Below are 18,833 nucleotides of genomic sequence, written 5' to 3'. Positions count from 1 at the left end.
TAGACTTTTTTGTAGGTATTGGCATGTTTCACGTGTGTACCGATTTTCGTACGCGTAGGTGAAATGTAGCGTAAAGTGCACATCGTTGAAAGTTTGTAGGTGGCGCTATTGAGCCATTTTACCACACCTAATTCTGAAATCCATATCAGATGTAAATTTTCGCCACTTCTGATGCGTGTGCAAAGTTTCATAAGTTTTCAAGTATGTTTAGGCCCTCAAAAATGCAATTCATTTGGGAAAACAAAAAAATTTATAAAAACAAACACCTGGAAGAACAATAGGGTCCTCACGCCATCGGCGCTCGGGCCCTAATAAATGGTAATTAGAATACAGTTACATTCAAAAGTATTTTGATTACTGAAGAGATTACTTTGCATTTTATTGTCATTTGTTTCATTTAATATTTAGTCCTTTCAGATGGAAAACATTTATACATATAAATGATGCGATCTAAAGTGCATTTGAACAGCGGTGAAACACTTTCTTATGATGTGTTACGTTCAAATGAGCAGACAGTGAAGTAAGTTTGAAGTAAGTTTGGAGCAGAAGAAATAGAAATAAACCTTGAGTAAATTGTCAGCTTTACGCTAAGCTAAAATGCTATTTCTAGCCATTTTACATGCACGTTACCAGGCACAATCATATTTTTTTTTAATCAAGAAAATTTATGTTGGATCATAATTTATTTTTTTCTAGTAAGACCTTTGATATTAGGGCACAAATCATATTCTTGATAATAATTTCTGTATTTGTTTTCCTGTAAAAATATCTAAAAATCCTTAAAACAAGATCAATTTGATTGATCTTGTTTTAGAAACAACACTGCATAAGATATTTAGGTTTTTCAGAGAATGTATTTTTAACATGTGTATTTTGTCTTACTGTACTGGCAGAGTTTTTATAGTCAAAACAAGTGAAAAAATCTACCAGTGTTGAAGAAGTAATCCAAAGTATTTAGAATACGTTACTGACCTTGAGTAATCTAATGGACTACGTTACAAATTACATTTTACAGCATGTATTCTGTAATCTGTAGTGAAATTTTCAAAAATAACCCTCCCAACTCTGTAAATAACACTAGCAGACTTATTCAAGCAGTGTGGGTGATACTGCACTGTCAATTATGATCCTTTCATGTCAGAATTATTCCAGAGATATGTATTTATCCCATTTTATGTTTACTGATGTTGGTTAACTTTGTCTACAGGCAATATGGTGACTCACAGCATTACCATTATCAGACCTATGTAGCATTCAGGTGGCTAAAAATCAGTTATTTAAATCAAAATGAAATGTAAAAGCTTCACAAATTCTAATATTTCAAAAACAAATAATAGGACACTTCAGCAGACAGACAGCATTATGATAGAACATAAGGCTCTTGGCAACTGTACAGGGAAGTTTAGCTTTATTCCATATTAAATAAATTAGAGAATTTAAAGGAAAATTCTTTTCACATACTGAGTAGATTGTTATTGTGTTACAAAAGAAGGCATGTGTCTGTAATAGTATTTCCTGAAGCTGGATAAAACGGTTTTAATTGGTTAAACACAATCTAATCAACATCTCTATTATCTACATGATTTCAAAACATTTGTACAGGACAGGTATACAAAATGAGATACCTGCACAGGATACCCCTCACAAAGAAAAGCTCTATTTACACTGAAAAAGCTGAACGGCATCTCATTCTCCTTAAAGAAAAGCATTCACAGGTTTTAAGTCTCAGGGACAACACACACACACACACACACACACACACACACACACACACACACACACACACACACACACACACACACACACACACACACACACACACACACACACACACACACACACACACACACACACACACACACACACACACACACACACACACACAACAGCTCTACGCTCTAAAAAGTGTACAATATGCACACTTTGAAGACATCTAAAAAGCGGTCTTTGCAAACTGGTAGAAATAGATACACAGATGGAAAAATTTGCTTCTTTGGGCTCAGGAGAATGAGCATCTTATACTGTATGTGAATGAGGGTCCACGAAAACAATCACATCTTCAAAAGAAGAAACTCTCATAACTGGAAAGTTATGCATTTAATTCAGGTTGACGGGATAGTTTGGTGTCAGGTCCTCATCCACATTTTAATTCCCCTAAGTGCGCCGAGATTCTCTTAGGGGAAACAATGGATCTAGAAACAACATACAAAGTGGGTTTGAGCACAGGAAGCTGCTGTCGGACTGAGTCTTTAGGGATCATTCCAGAGCAAACAACCTCACTGATTGTTTTTAGCTTTTGCGTGTGTCAAAATATGAGACTTCAGGTTGGTGGACTGAGCGAATTTCTTGTTGCAGCCATCGAATGGGCAAACGTAAGGTCTGTCGCCAGTGTGAATCCGCACATGTGTGCGCAAGTTAAAGTCCAATGAGAAACGTTTACCGCAACCCTCAAATGTACACTGTGGACAAAAAACAATTATATAACATTAGGACATTATGAACAAATTATTTATGAATACAGAGTACTTAACTGCAACTAACAGATTTATATATAACAATATGTTTTGTTCAGTAATGTGCTAAAGCTTTTTAAAAATCTCTAATACAAAGTAGTAAAATAAATCTTACCTGGAAAGGCTTTTCACCAGTATGGACCAACTGATGTCGTTTTAGCTTGGAACTTTCCACAAATGCCTTTCCACATTCAGCGCAGACATGAACCCGTGGCCCGTGAGTGTGCAAGTGCTTTCTCATTGCGGAGTTATCTCGAAACATTTTTGTGCAACCCTAAAAGACGACATTAATAATTAAAATCCTACAGTAAACAATAATGTCATCTTGAAGGTGATGCAAAGTAATAATATCTAAAATGAGTACATCACTTCTGCTACGGAGAGTAACAAGAGGTTTTTTCTCATTTAAACAAGAGTGACAAGCTTTGTGGATGTAAACATTTTTTCAATGTTTATCTTAAACATAAAAACCAGGCACTCACTTTGTGGGGGCATGCTATTGTCCTTGGAGAGTCATCCTCCTTTATTTTCCGTGGCTTCATTCTGTAATGTGAAAAATAGAGAAAATAAATGACTGTATGTCATGCTGCTTTTTCTAAGAATTCCATTAACACCCGTGTCAATACCAGTTTTGCCAGTAAGTGCATGTTTCCAAATACATTAAGTCAAAAATGAAAGCCGGTTAGTTGCTTGTCTACAAAACAGAAATATATACTATAAGACTTTTTGTACCTGTAAACCAGTCATTCAAAACTGTGAGAGGTTTGACAAATATAAGACCCAAATATACAGTCTGTATCGAAATGAAATGTCATAGTATATATTTCGCTAATAAATGTGCTTTCAAAGTCAGACTAAGCTAACAATCACTACACAAGTGGCTGAAGTGGAGTCATTCAGGTTCCTGGGCACTACCATCTCACAGGACCTGAAGTGGGAGACACACATTGACTCCATTGTGAAAAAGGCCCAGCAGAGGTTGTACTTCCTTCACCAGCTGAGGAAGTTCAACCTGTCACAGGCACTGCTGATACAGTTCTACTCAGCAGTTATTGGGTCTGTCCTCTGCACTTCAATAACTGTCTGGTTTGGTTCAGCTACCAAGTCAGACATCAGAAGATTTCAAAAGGATAGTTCGGACTCCTGAGAGGATTACTGGCACTGCCCTACCCACCCTGCTAGAACTGTACACATCCAGACTGAGGAAAAGGGCTGGTAAAATCACTATTGACCCAATTCACTTAGCACACTTCCTTTTCGAACTGTTGCACTCTGGCCGGCGCTACAGAGCACCAGAACAGCCAGGCACAGGAACAGTTTTTTCCCTCAGGCCATACACCTCATGAACAGTTAAAACTGCCCCCAAATACTTTCCTTTGGTCTGTACAACCATGTGCAATATTCAATCCATCCACTCCTATTTATATCCATATTTCATTTATATTTTTTAACATATCCTACCTCTTCTTCAATACATTACATCACATGTACTGCACATAACTGTATATAAAATATTCAAACAACATTATTGTGCTATTGTATATTTCTCTTTTTATTTATCTGTTATATCTTATTTTTATGTCACTATATGTATATATGTTTAAATGTATATGTTTGTATGCATGTATATATGGTTGCATTCTCTTTACACTGGAAGCTTCTGTCAACATGACAAATTCCTTGCATACTTGGTAATAAAGCTCATTCTGATTCTGATAAACGCACATGAAAATGTGACAAATTTTATAATGTAAATTTCTCCCATGCTAAATGCTTCCTTTAATACTCTTAGCTACAGCACTCAACCATAATACTATAACAAATTTCATGCAACTGGCTGTTACCCACCTTGCAAACTCTGCCAGCTGCTTGGGGTCTGACAGGTCAATGCCAGGTATGCCACCAGGGGGCAGTTTCTTTCCTGTCATGTACTCGGAGTAATCTGGAGGAGAGTTTTCTCCAATAATCTGCTCCTCCACCACAGTCTCATGATCAACATCCTTCTTATCATCTGTACAAAACAAGATGAGATGTTTAAAAGGCACAATAGTTTAAATACTTAAATGCATAATCTAATCAAACAGCCTGTATTCATGATAAGGCAAGGACTCTGGGGACAAATACAGCAATTAAATAGTTAATGCATTTGTGGCGAAATCAACAAAATCATTTCAACAACAAATCAACTGAACATCCTTGAACAATACATTAACTTAGGTAGAGTTAGCAAATGAATGTAGGCTATAATAAATAATAATTTTGCATTATTCATAAAGACATACAAATTTCAATCTATTCATATTAGCAAAGTATTTTAACTATTTTAAAATCGTCCTGCAAATGTTCAATTTAAAACTAAATTAAAACCAATAAAAAATTGTGCATTTGTCTGATAATAATTTACAAATAAGTCAGGTTTCCCAAACATTTTGACCAACACTACTGGACAAGAAAGTATAATTTTTCATTAATGTAATGTTTGTTCTCTGTAAAAACATTTATTCATAAATGCACGTGTGAAGACAAAACCTTGTTATTCAGTTCAAAATAAAAAAGATCAAAAAGATCTTATTCGTAACCATTTTCCTTCCTTACAATGTATGAAAAATAAACAAGCCTGCAAAGACCTTAAAGAAATATTCCAGGTTCAATACAAGTTTAGCATTTGTGACAGTGTTGATTACCACAAAAATAAATTGACTCATCTGTCCTTTTCTTAAAATAAAAGAAGGAAAAGGCGAGGTTACAGCGAGGAAGAGCAATGGAAGTGAATGGGACCAAATTTTCGGAGGGTTTAAAGGCAGAAATGTGAAGCTTATAATTTTATAAAAGCACTTACATTAATTCTTCTGTTAAAACTCATGTATTATTTGTGCTGTAAAGTTGTTTATATCATCATTTTTACAGTCGTTTTAGGGTTTGTTGACATGGCAATTAAGTTCTAAAATTGGCTATAACTTTACACAGAAAAGGTTAGTAAGCGATGTTACCACACTAAAATCATTTTAACACGTTTACTGTTTATGTCGTGTGGCTATACTTTTGAAACAGTATTTTAATGTTTACAAATTGGCCCCATTCACTTCCATTGTAAGTGCCTCACTGTAAACCAGATTTTCGCTTCTTTTAAAGAAAAGGAGGGATGAGTCCAAATAAATTTTTGTGGTAATCAATATTATGCCACAAATGCTGTCGATTGAGCTTAACTTGTATTGAACCCGGAATATTCCTTTAATTTGATTAAAGATGAATAAAAAGCCCCTCTTTGCTTCATTACTGTTTTGTTAATATCTTTGTACTGAAGTACTAGTGTTGACATTTCTGTTTTAATGCATGTGGCTTGCTTTACTGTCCATTTACCTTTGAATTGCTTTTATAAATATCATATTGTTTAATAAAAAAATAAATAAAAAAATGGCCTCTTCATTTTTGTAGATTTCAATCACATATTAAAATTTATAGCCGATGGAGTCTTAAAATGAGGTTTAACTAGGAAAATGTTTAATCACTACAAAAATTTCCACAACTCTTAATTACCAAAAATCACACTTTTTGACCAGTGGATTTCCGCGATGAAAATATTTAAGAGCCGAGTATAACTAGAAAATCACGAAGTAGGATTATAATAAGATTTGATCAATTTCGTGACTTTTTCAGGCCTGGAAATCACAATTTTAAAATGTTCATGACCGTTGAAACGCTGACACGTCTCCTAAAACTGATGGGGTGTTATCTCTCAACAACACACACAACGGTTTAGATGTTTCTCAACTCAGTTGTACGCTTTAAATACACGGTAACATTTGTTTAATGAGGTAAGGAAGCGTTGTTGGCTCGAGTTTGCAGGCTAACAGATCGTGTGACTGCAGCGGTCCCTCCCCTTCTTCAAACAAAGCTGCGCCATTGCGGCCTGCAGCAGAACGCGGCGGACTCAGAGCGCCTCTCTCCGCTCCCGCCGCCATCTTTCCCCGCTCACACACCCGCCATGTTTCGGGGCCGCCGCCATAATGGTCTGGAGGAATATGGCGGCGCCCATCCACACTTAAAACATGGCTTCCCATCAAAACAAAAACATCTAGACCGGGCAACACCATCATAAGTGGTTTAACAGCCCGAAAATCGTTTCTAGCACTATGCGATCAGGCAGCTTTATGCAGCATCGACAACAAGAAGGCCTGCACGAGGCCTTGTTTCAGTGCACGAGAACAAAGCACTTGATCGGAATCATCTCACACTGTCAAAACTTACCCGATGCCCACATAGTGACGGAAAACTCCCCCTCCAGTGTTTTTATCTGCACTTGCTTCTGTTCCCATTTGCGTCCGCTCGCCTCGGCCGAGCTTAAGAAGCTTTTTTTGACCACTCTTTTCCCGCTGCCTCCCCCTTTCTTCATCCGACCCGACGGGTTCTTGCCGGACACAGTCACTAAAGTCTGCTCGATATATTCCTCCTCTGCCACCGGCACGGGGACGGGAATGAGGATTTGATCCTCGAAACTGTCGTCCGCATGGAGGTCTGAATCATCGCAGCCCACGACCTCCTCTCGAGTTTGCACCAAAATCACCTCCTGATGGTTTACATGATTAGGATCGTCTGAAACCAGAGGCTGCAGAGCGATCATCTGCTGGTGCTCATCGTCATCGTCGTCGTCGTCTTCGACCACTGTAGTCTCAATGGTCTCAACTTCGATTTCATGCAGCTCCACTATCTCGGCCGGCATCTCAGAGCCGTCGGTCTCAATATACAGTGTTTCGCCTGACGCCATTCTTGGCTTTCTTGCGCTCCAAACTAAATTCAAGCAACCGCAGTGTCAAGTCAACGACCCACTCTCCCCCACCTTCTGCACTAACAAACAGGCATAACTCCGTCCCACTCTGAGTGACTCCCGTTCACGGACTCCCTGAGTATCACACATGCGAAATCTCGCGAGATCTACTTTCTCATTTGACCTCATTCTCAGGTTGCTCAGCTCAGTTGAGTGCTGAGGATGGATTTGTAGGTTTTTCAGAGGAAACTGTGTGTGATAAAGAATTTGTGAATTTGTTAAAAACTGTGTGATAAGAATTTGTGTATTTGATGTGATATTTTATTTTAAATATGATATTTTGAGATGTAAAGAAGCAGGCATATACATTGTACAGTTATTAATTATACTGGGTTAAAACCATATACACAAGAAACATTAGCTCTATGTAAACCAGATTTCTCACATTTTGTAAAAGACATCAATCACAATCATATGTTAACCTTTTTTATCTTTAGAAAAAAAAAACATGTGACGTTAAGGAATTGCAATTTATTTATCCGGCAATGTTAGGGATGTACGTCTATGTTCTTGTTGCATTAACATTTAGTTTAGTTTTATAGATTATGAGAAAGCAGTCTAATCTTGTTTTACACTTGGCTAAATACTGTATACTCTTCTTAAAGGGATAGTTCACCCCAAAAATTAAAATTCTCTCATCATTCACTCACCCTCATAATATCCCAGATGTGTATGACGTTCTTTCTTCTGCAGAACACAAACAAAGATTTTTAGAAGAATATCTCAGCTCTGTAGGTCCATACAATGCAGAACTTTGAAGGTCCAAAAAGCATATAAAGGCAGCATAAAAGTAATCCATAAGACTGCATTTATGGCAAAAATCAACAAAATCATGTCAACAACAAATCATTTACATTATATTTACATTTAGTCATTTACATGATGCTTTTATCCAAAGCGACTTTCAAATGAGGAACAATGCAAGCAATTTGTCATACAAATACAGTGGCGGACTGGCCATTGGGGCGCCGCGTTATGCAGAACGCGCCACTAAACGGCGCCCCGATATGCGGAAGGGGGCAGCGATATGCAGAAAAGGACAGCAATTGCGTATTATTCAAACCACACTGAAAACCATTCCACAGGTATTCCCCATCCGTTGCAAGGATTTCCTTGGTGGAAAGAAGAAAACTGCTTGATATATTTGCTTCAAAGACTTTACAGCAGCGGCTGTATCTCCGTTAGGGTTTCGGTTGAAGTTAGTTTTACTGTTGGTTCTCAGGCACACCTATTGATTCTCTTATCTAAGAGGGCGTGTCCGAAACGAGTCTAGAAAGCGAGGAATCACCTGAGATCATTACACTAGCGGCACACCGGCCACAGAGGTGTAAAATGGGGAAAGCAGGTGGACGATGGGAATTTGAATGGGTCTACAATGAGCAACCGCATACGTGGAGAAGAAAAGAAATATTAGGTATGCTTAAATTAAATTATAGAAGGACAACCTTCCGTCAGTAGAATATGTTGTAAACTAGAATTCGAGGATCAAACGCTAAAACAAGTTTTACAGGTGACTTGGCTTGTTTGAATGACATGTAAGCGTGATTGACTAATTTACTGCTTTATTTGGATTATTAAATCTTCTCATCTGGATTTATATCTTGTGCTGGCAAAGACAGATCAAACTTAAGTGTGCCAAGGAACACTTTGTCTCATCTTGAGTGTCCTTGTCACGGTATAATCAAAGTGACTAATTATGTAGGGATTCAGAAAAACCAGGTGCCATTTCCCGAACTACTATAAAATTGTAATATATATATATATATATATATATATATAAGATTCCAACATTACCGATTACTTTCTCCGGAAGAGTGTGTGTGTGTGTGTGTGTGTGTGTGTGTGTGTGTGTGTGTGTGTGTGTGTGTGTGTGTATGTGTGTGTGAGTGAGTGAGTGAAGTGGGAAGAGGGAAGTGGGAGAATCAGTATATTCCACGTTAATTTAATGTTATTTACATATTCTGTTGTGCAGTTCTTTATATGTTTCCTAGGTATCAACTCCTGCTTCTACATGTATTTGAGATGTAACATTGTCATTAGTCATATGCATGGCTGCAGGGGATGATAATTTTGTGTAAACTGATTCCAGGCTTCTGTCTTTGACTTGAGGAACAAAAGCAATGGGGCTTGTTTGGTAACAAGACACATTAGCAGTCTTATGACTATAAAGGTGATGATGCAGTCACACAATGATCAGTCACATGGGATGTTATAAAACAAATTTTGTTTTTAACCCCCACCCCCCACCATAAAAGCCCCTTATATGATGTTGTGAACTTGCATGGGTAGTTCTACACCTCAACCTCTTCAAATATTAATGGTGTATGCATCATCTTCAGACTATTCCAGAAGGGATAACAGCTCAAATGCTGTGTACAAACTTAAAAAAAAAAAAAAAAAAAAGGTTTTGTGGTTATGGGTGTGAATTCATTTATACATATTAAATGTTGTTTTGTGCGATTAATAATTCTATACCAGAGTGCAATTTTGTTTGTCTAGTTATAGCTCTCATATTAAAGGGTTATTTATGTATACATACATACACACACACACACACATATATATATATATATATATACTGTATATACACTGTATGTATGTACAGTGGTGGCCAAAAATATTGGCACCCTTGGTAAATATGAGCAAAGAAGACTTTGAAAAACAATCTGCATTGTTTATCTTTTTGATCTTTCATTCAAATAATTCACAAAAATCTAACCTTTAAATTAAGTAAAAAATTGAAACAGGAGAAATGTCTCATTATTAAATAAATATTTTTCTCCAAAACGCATTGGCCATAATTATTGGCACCCTTTTATTCATTACTTTGTGCAACCTCCCTTTGCCAGGATAACAGCTCTGAGTCTTTTCCTATAATGCATAATGAGGTTGGAGAACACCTGTCAAGGGATCTGAGATCATTCCTCTATACAGAATCTCTACAGATCCTTCAAATTCAGAGGTCCACGTTGGTGGACTCTCCTCTTCAGTTCACCCCACAGGTGTTCTATGGGGTTCAGGTCAGGAGACTGGGATGGCCATTGCAGAACCTTGATTTTGTGGTCAGTGAACCATTTTTGTGTTGATTTTGATGTTTGTTTTGGATCACTGTCCTGCTGGAAGATCCAACCAGGGCTCATTTTAAGCTTTCTGGCAGAGGCAGCCAGGTTTTGATTTTTTTTTATCTGTTGGTATTTGACAGAGTCTGTGATGCCATGTACCCCAACAAGATGTCCAGTACTTCAGGCAGAAAAACAGCCCCACAACATTAAAGATCCATCACCACATTTAAGCTTAGTCATTGGGTGGTACTTCATCTCTGTGTGCGCCAAACCCATCTCTGGTGTTTTCCTGCCAAAAAGCATTTTTTTTTTTTTTCTTCATCTGACCATAGAACCCGGTTGCATTTGAAGTTCCAGTAGTGTCTAGCAAACTGAAGATGTTTGAGTTTGTTGTTCGATGAGAGCAGAGGCTTTTTTCTTGAAACCCTCCCAAACAACTTGGTGATGTAGGTGATGTCTGATTGTAGTTTTGGAGACTTTCTGACCCCAAGACCCAACTCATTTCTGCAATTCTCCAGCTGTGATCCATTGAAAATTTTTGGCAACTTGAACCATCCTCCTCACTGTGCTTGGAGACAATATAGACACGCATCCTCTTCCAGGTCGATTCTTAAGATCTCTAGTTGATTGGACTTGTTAATTATTGCTCTGATGGTGGAAATGGGCATTTTCAATGCTTTGGCTATTTTCTTATAGCCATTTTCCATTTTGTGAAGCTCAACAACCTTTTGCCACACATCAGAACTATATTCTTTAGTCTTACCCATTGTGATAGATGACTAAGGGAATTTGGCTTGTGTGTTATTTCATATTTATACCCCTCTGAAACAAAGTCATGGCTGAACAATTTCATGTTCCTAGTCACCCAGGTGCACTAAAAAAAAATGTTAAATATGAATGGGAATATACTTCAGATATAGTTTACTCATAAGAATTTCTAGGGGTGCCAATAATTGTGGCCAATGTGTTTTGGAGAAAAAATATTTATTTAAAAATGAGAGATTTCCCCTCTTTCAATTGTTTTACTTCATTTAAAGGTAACATTTTTATGAATTTTTCTGAAAGATCAAAAGGATAAACAATGCAGATTTTTTTTCAAAGCCTTCTTTGCTCATATTTACCAAGGGTGCCAATGTACTGTATGCGTGTGTGTGTGTGTGTGTGTGTATGTATGTATGTATGTACATACGCTACCGGTCAAAAGTTTTGAAACACTTGACTGAAATGTTTCTCATGATCTTAAAAATCTTTTGATCTGAAGGTGTATGCTTAAATGTTTGAAATTTGATTTGTAGACAAAAATATAATTGTGCCACCATATGATTTTATTTCATTATAAAACTAAACTTTAATAATAAATTTTTTTTTTTTTGAAATTGATGACTTGGACCAAATAATAAAGAAAAGCAGCCAATAAGTGCCCAACATATAGATGGGAACTGCTTCAATACTGTTTAAAAAGCATCCCAGGGTGATACTTCAAGAAGTTGGTTGAGAAAATGTCAAGAGTACATGTCTGCAAAATCTAGGCAAAGGGTGACTACTTTGAAGATGCTAAAATATAATACAGTTTTGATTTATTTTGGATTTTGTTTAGTCACAACACAATTCCCATAGTTCCATTTATGTTATTCCATAGTTTTGATGACTTTACTATTATTCTAAAATGTGAAGAAAAAAATTATAATAAAGAATGAGTAGGTGTTTCAAAACTTTTGACCGGTAACGTAGATATCCAAAACTGCCTGGCCAAAAAAACAATCGTCATTTGGATTTAAATAAGCAAATACTTAAGTCTATGATTGGATCATTATTGCAGTGATTAATATGTTTCAGCTGGAAACATTTCTTTTAACCCTAACTGATGCAGTGTGTAGCTTCTCATTTCTTAAACAACCATGTCGGAATACGTATACCATGGTCATGGAAAAGATGTTACTGTGTTTCAGAAGGGGCAAATTACTGGCCTGCATCAAACAAAGAAAACAACTAAAGAGATTTCTGAAATCACTGAAATTGGGTTAAGAACTGTCCAACACAGGGTAAGAAGGGAAGCGCATGAAGCGATGCACCCGTCATGCATAGTGCCCACTGTACAAGCCTCTGGAGGCAGAGTTATGATCTGGGGTTGCTTCAGTTGGTCAGGTCTAGGCTCAACAACGTTATGCGGCAATAAAATGAAGTCAGCTGAGTACCTGAATGTACTGAATGACCAGGTTATCCCATCAATAGATTTTTTCTTCACTGACAGCATGGGCATATTCCATGACAACAATGCCAAGATTCATCGGGCTCAAATTGTGAAAGATTGGTTCAGGAAACATGAGGAATCATTTTCACACATGAATTGGCCACCACAGAGTCCTGACCTTAACCCCACTGAAAGTCTTTGGGATGCGCTGGAGAAGACTTTACAGAGTGATTCTACTCTCCTGTCATCAATACAAGATCTCGGCCAAAAATGAATGCAACTCTGGATGGAAATAAATGTTGTGATGTTGCATTAGGTTGTCTAAACAATGCCACGATGAATGCATGCCTTAATCAAAGCTAAAGGCAGTCCAATTAAATATTATAGTATGCAACTTTTTTTTGGCCAGGCAGTGTATATACGTATACAGTATGTGTGTATATATTACACAGGATGGCCCTCAAAAAACGGGGCCACTATGCTCTTATCTTAAAAATGCATAAAGTTATTTGCACGACTGTGTTATCTATCTTGGGTTATTTATGCACTTTATGAAATTTGGTTACTCATTACACAGGTGAACTTGGACAATGTTTAGAAACACTGCATTATGGCACTGCATAATCAATAATCATTAATCTCTTGAAACAAGTTGTATTGCTTTTGGCTTACATTTGACATCTGAATGCAGAATCTTTACGCAGCAACTGAAACACAAACACTAAATAAACCTACCTCTGGTTTACCATGACACAAAGAAGCCTATTATAGGTGCAATCTTGTTTAGCAGAGTACAGAACAGACACAAGGGGCTGGGAAAAATCAACCAAGAATCTTTACCAGCATGTGTACAAAGACATCATTACACGTGAAGACCTAATGTTGTCAGCCACAGCTTTGCTGGTTACGTGAAGCTCACTGCTTTGACCAATATGTAAAATATAAAGGCAAAACAAATATACAGACTGTTTGATGTATGGAAGAGAAACCAACATTTCTATGTTTAATGAAGACTGAGGGGCATATTTCACCCGGCTTACTTTGATGATTATTACTGTAGTAGTCCTTGGTGAGTAACAAAAATGATACAATGTGTAACACTTAAGCATCAAGCATTTGTGAAGTGAAAGTAATCCAGCAATATGGTGAGTTTGCATGTAGACATTATGCAAATCACATGAAAGTGTTATGGCATATTTGCATGTGTTTACACATGCTATTGCGCAGGTGAAAGTGGTAGCTATGGAATAGACCTTTGCTGTTCACAATCTCTTTATGAATGTTCCACAATGGATGATGTTTAAACCACATTTGCAGGGCAAACAAACTCCACTAATTAAAAAAGGCTCAGTGTCAGGGGAGTGTTCTCTCCCTTGTGGAGGGGGGGATTAATAACTGGTTGGCTTAGTGTTTATTAGGTTACCACTAGCAACTGTAATAGAAATGAGAACCAGGTTTATGTTTTATTTTTTATTAAAGTACTACTGTACTCCATACACTAGTATTATCTCTTAAGTAGAAAAATGTACTTTCATGTTATTCCATGACAATCCCTATTTACAAAAAGCTAATTTCCAGAAATTGGGCAGCAGTTTCAGCCTAATTGCTTTAATCTTTTAAAGGGCCACTTCACTACTGCCAGTAATTTAGGAAAATTATGGAAAAGTTTGATACTCCTGTAAAAAAAAAAAAAAAAAAAAAATTACAAAAATTCTCATTACCATATTGTGGTCTTACTTTTACTATTTAAATTGATTGCAGTGGGAATTCTAATCACTGTAACAGTCATGTTTTTACTTATTACCATAAAAAAGATGCTGTTGTAAAATGATTTAATTAAAATCAGTAAAAGGCAGCACCAAGGGAGATTACTATGGTATATAAATATATTACAATTTAATTAATGATCATTTGTTTAAATGTTGCAGTACAGAGAATATCATCTGATAATACTATTATATGCTATAATGAGAATTGGGGGCTAAAATGTGTGTAACTGTCATGAAAATAATGTCACAATTTAAAAAATCTTAATGGCAAAATCTAATTTCTTGTTACTTTTGATTTTTGTAGTAAAATAATACCAGGATATTTTATTGACAGGATACATTAGTATATATTTATATATTTCTCAGATTTACAGTATCAGAGTATATAAGGTAAATATTTTCTCTATTCAAGTGTTAAATTACTTATAATACTTTACCCATTTCTCTCTCTTTAGCAAAGTATCCAGAAATCAAGTCTTTGATGGGTCATGACCCCCAGCTAAAGTGGGTCGTGTCCGGAATGGTAATCACCCAGCTCTTGGCATGTTACATGGTCCATGACCTCTCTTGGAAGTGGGTGTTGTTTTGGGCATATGCATTTGGTGGCTGCATTAACCACTCTCTGACCCTAGCCATCCATGACATTTCACACAATGTGGCCTTTGGCAACAAACAGGCACGCTGGAACCGCTGGTTTGCCATGTTTGCCAATCTGCCCATTGGCTTACCTTATTCAGCTTCTTTTAAGAAGTACCACATTGACCACCATCGGTATCTTGGAGGAGATGGGTTGGATGTGGATATTCCTACTGACTTTGAGGGCTGGTTCTTCTGCACCCCAATGAGGAAGGTGATCTGGCTTTTTCTCCAGCCTTTGTTCTATGCACTCCGTCCTTTAATTGTGAACCCCAAGCCCGTGACCAGGTTGGAGATGACGAATGCAGCAGTGCAGTTTGTGGTCGATATTGTCATCTACTATTTTTGGGGCCTCAAGCCTATAGTGTACCTCATCTCTGGGTCTATACTGGGCATGGGCTTACACCCCATCTCTGGACACTTCATCGCTGAACACTACATGTTCATGAAAGGTCATGAAACCTATTCTTATTACGGCCCCCTCAACTACATAACCTTCAATGTGGGATACCATATGGAGCACCATGACTTCCCCAGCATTCCTGGCAGCAAACTACCTGATGTAAGTGGTCTTTTCTTGGCTGTATTCCAATATTTTTATGAAACTTTTTCCTCTAATAGAGCTTTTAATTTTTGATGTCAATTTGTAGGCCAAACCCGAAGGCTTATTCGCCTTTGGAATATGGCACCACGGGTGATGCAACCAATTCTCCCTAGACTCTCAAACTACTTGTATATTTGCAAATATATTAATATTTTGCAATAAAATTAAAATATATTGTTTCTATACTTGTAATTAATAACTTTAAATCAATAGTTTTATATATTTCCATCATTGTTAATCCGATTATGTAATTCGCAATGCTTCATGGGACTGAAGTTCATTCCTTTATTAAAGACACCTTATCTGATTTTCAAATAGTTTTTGCTTCAAATCAAAGGTTGTAATGTTGGAGCTTAGAACTCTTTTATAAAGAACTTTGTAAAAACCCTATGGAAAAGATGAATGGGAAAAATACTTCTGGAACCAAGATTTTTGAAAAACTGGGCAGGCACTCTCATGCTTTATTTTCAATAGGTTTTCAGAATAGTGATTTTCATATAGGCCTATGGTTAATATTACTTGGAGACTTTCACACTGTTCTACAAAATAAATTACACACATTAATTTTGAAGCCATTGTTTTTCAAAGTTGCTAATAGGTTGCTACATAAAGAATACAATGGCTGTTTGATTCATCTTGATCAAAGGTTGGATTACACTTTTAAAATGGAATACATTGACAATAAATGTATTGCTAACTAAAGCCTTCATCAGCAAAATAACAAAGGACAATGCATTTGTGAGCACTTCCACAGTTAATTCAGGATGGACTTCAAAGACTTTGTCATTAGTCTTACAGTTCATACAAACCATTTTGTTTAAAAATTGGCCACCAGCATTTACTCAGTTTACTAATTTAATCCATGACTTGTGCTACACATAAATAACTAAAATTGGCAATATATTCATGCTGTTAGGTCAGAGGGGAACCAGCTCCCCAGTTAGCCTGGTTTCCCCAATGGTTATTTTTCTCCACTAACCAACATCTTATAGAGTTTTGTGTTTATTGCCACAGTCGCCTTCAGCTTGCTCACTTGGGGTCTATAGACAAAGAATATTTTTTAAGGCATAATCTTCAATCACAGTATTCATCAAACCGCACAATGATGGCTTTAAGACATTACAGCTTAATTTCTTTGTTATAGCATAATTTTTTGTGAAGCTGCTTTGAAATGATGTGTGCTGTGAATAGAGCTATACAAATGACTGACCATGTTGAACTTTTAGTCCTTATTTATCAGCTTGTTTTATAGGTATGCAACAAAAGATTTTTAATTTTTAGTTAGAAATGAACAAAATACTATTACTAATACAATAAATAAAAAAAATTCATCTTTCAAAACCATGTTCTCGCCTTACCCCAAGTCACTTCAGTAAGCCTACATTAGTAATTTTATATTCAAATGTGTCGATTTGGTGGGAAGTTTCAGGCTTCTGTCATTCGTCCTTGCATTTTTATTTCATGTCTGTAAACAAAGAAAGTCCCCCGGCAGATAAGTTACTTTCTCAGACTACATGTATTTAGGATATATGTCTTGTAGGACTTTTCTCTTACTATGAGGGATTCTTGGTTAAGCTAGTCAGATCAACTGATATGTTGATACAGACAAATATGACTGTACCTTAAACCATCAGATTTGTCCACACAGAAGAGCAGTGCCAAAACACAACTGCTATTAAAAAAAAAAAAAGTTCCTCCGCAAGTAACTTGCCATTTTGTTTCAACCACAGATGTCGAGAGCCAAGTATTCCAAGTATCTATGATCACAGCCGCTTCACATTTGTTGTAGAACAAAATGTGAAAGTTCAAGTAATGTTTACCACAGACCTTATTTTATTTCCGAATCCAAAACCGCTATTCAAAAAATGGCTCTAATATGCTAATTCTCTTTCTTAAGAACTACAACCTGAAAAGCTCTATTGTCTGCTATACTGTTTTGATATATGTAAATGGCAAGTATCTATAATGAGACCAGATAAGGCCCAGGAAGTTTTCTTTTCTGGATAGAGGTTGAGTGGAAATGGTAATGTAATGAACTTTATTGATTTTAAAGGTCTGCTTTTAGACCATGTTACTGATTAAGAGGAAGAATGTGAAACTAACTAGAAGACAAATATTGGTTAAACACTTTTTTTCACAATTCAGTCTTCATAAGACAAAATGTCATTGATTTAATAGCTTGCTAAGCTTACACACCTTAAGTGTGAAAGGACCACCAAGATATGTCTGTGAACTGATTATTTAAACATTGCATTATGTCTGTTAATGTTTACACCGTTAAGTATGATTGCTATAGACAGGAAACCGACCACCACTCCACCCACGTTTTACATACAAGCTGCATTACATTTCTTAGTTCAGTAAAGCAATTTACAAATTTTTTTTTTTATATAATTGGCTCTTCCCTTACAGTTTGTTAACAAGTAATATTTTTTCTCGTATTATTTTTGGTTCTTTCTCATTTTACAGGTCAAGAGAATTGCAGCAGAGTACTATGACACACTCCCTCAGCACACATCCTGGATACGAGTTCTGTGGGACTTTGTATTTGATGATAGCATTGGCCCCTATGCCAGAATCAAAAGACAATACAAACTAGGCAAAAAGGAATAATTCGGTATTAGATTACTTACCAAACATAACACAAAGTATTTATACAACATACAAAGCAACAATTGAGACATAATTGGCCATTTCAGGCCATTTAGCTTTTGTAGGGGAACAAAAATGTTCACATAGTGATCATAAAAAGGGCTAACAAAGAGTGAGCTGCACCTGCAAACTTCTTAATTCTATCTCAAGCAACCACTACATCGTAGAGATCAATACTTATGGGATGTATTTGAAACAACTTGCATTCCCTGCACTCAGGGTCATGTTGATTCATGATCAAAATATTGTTTGCATGTATAAAATTCCAGTTAACCATCTCAATGTTTTCATATATTCATCCCTAAATAAAACATGAAACTTGTTAACATATTTTAGATTTGTTCCCATGGTATACACGTTCAACTAAAAGAGAATCTTGCCATCTTCACATCCAACTTTATCCAATGACTGAGACGCCCCACTGGGCGTACCTGAGGAAGGAAGTGCTGAGATGATATGTGCATTTAAGTTAACTTAAAATGCTGTTTCATCTGTGACGCCCTTTTTGAAAACTTAATGTTTAATAGTGTTTTGCACTGTTGCATAATTAAAAAATTATTATTATTAAAAAATATATATTT

At 36.5% G+C, this 18,833-nt stretch overlaps 2 protein-coding genes across 2 annotated transcripts; one reads left to right on the top strand and one right to left on the bottom strand.

The window, feature by feature from the left end:
* Nucleotides 1-1,506: 1,506 nt before the first annotated feature.
* Nucleotides 1,507-7,396, bottom strand: yy1a (YY1 transcription factor a). The gene is made up of 5 exons (XM_051722161.1): nt 6,762-7,396; nt 4,362-4,524; nt 2,996-3,056; nt 2,629-2,787; nt 1,507-2,459 (listed from the first exon to the last, which is right to left on the bottom strand). Exons 1-5 carry the CDS (start codon nt 7,276-7,278, stop codon nt 2,277-2,279), a joined length of 1,083 nt encoding a protein of 360 aa, XP_051578121.1. The 5' UTR covers nt 7,279-7,396; the 3' UTR covers nt 1,507-2,276.
* Nucleotides 7,397-8,048: 652 nt separating this feature from the next.
* Nucleotides 8,049-18,826, top strand: degs2 (delta(4)-desaturase, sphingolipid 2). The gene is made up of 3 exons (XM_051722162.1): nt 8,049-8,752; nt 14,816-15,558; nt 18,070-18,826. The coding sequence occupies exons 1-3, from the start codon at nt 8,671-8,673 to the stop codon at nt 18,211-18,213; spliced, it is 969 nt and encodes a 322-aa protein (XP_051578122.1). The 5' UTR covers nt 8,049-8,670; the 3' UTR covers nt 18,214-18,826.
* The last annotated feature ends 7 nt before the right edge of the window (nt 18,827-18,833 follow it).

Source organism: Myxocyprinus asiaticus, chromosome 17, assembly GCF_019703515.2.
Source record: "Myxocyprinus asiaticus isolate MX2 ecotype Aquarium Trade chromosome 17, UBuf_Myxa_2, whole genome shotgun sequence".
Classification (NCBI taxonomy): domain Eukaryota; kingdom Metazoa; phylum Chordata; class Actinopteri; order Cypriniformes; family Catostomidae; genus Myxocyprinus; species Myxocyprinus asiaticus.
Note: the sequence above shows the minus strand (reverse complement) of the source record. Positions and strands in the feature narration are given on the sequence as shown.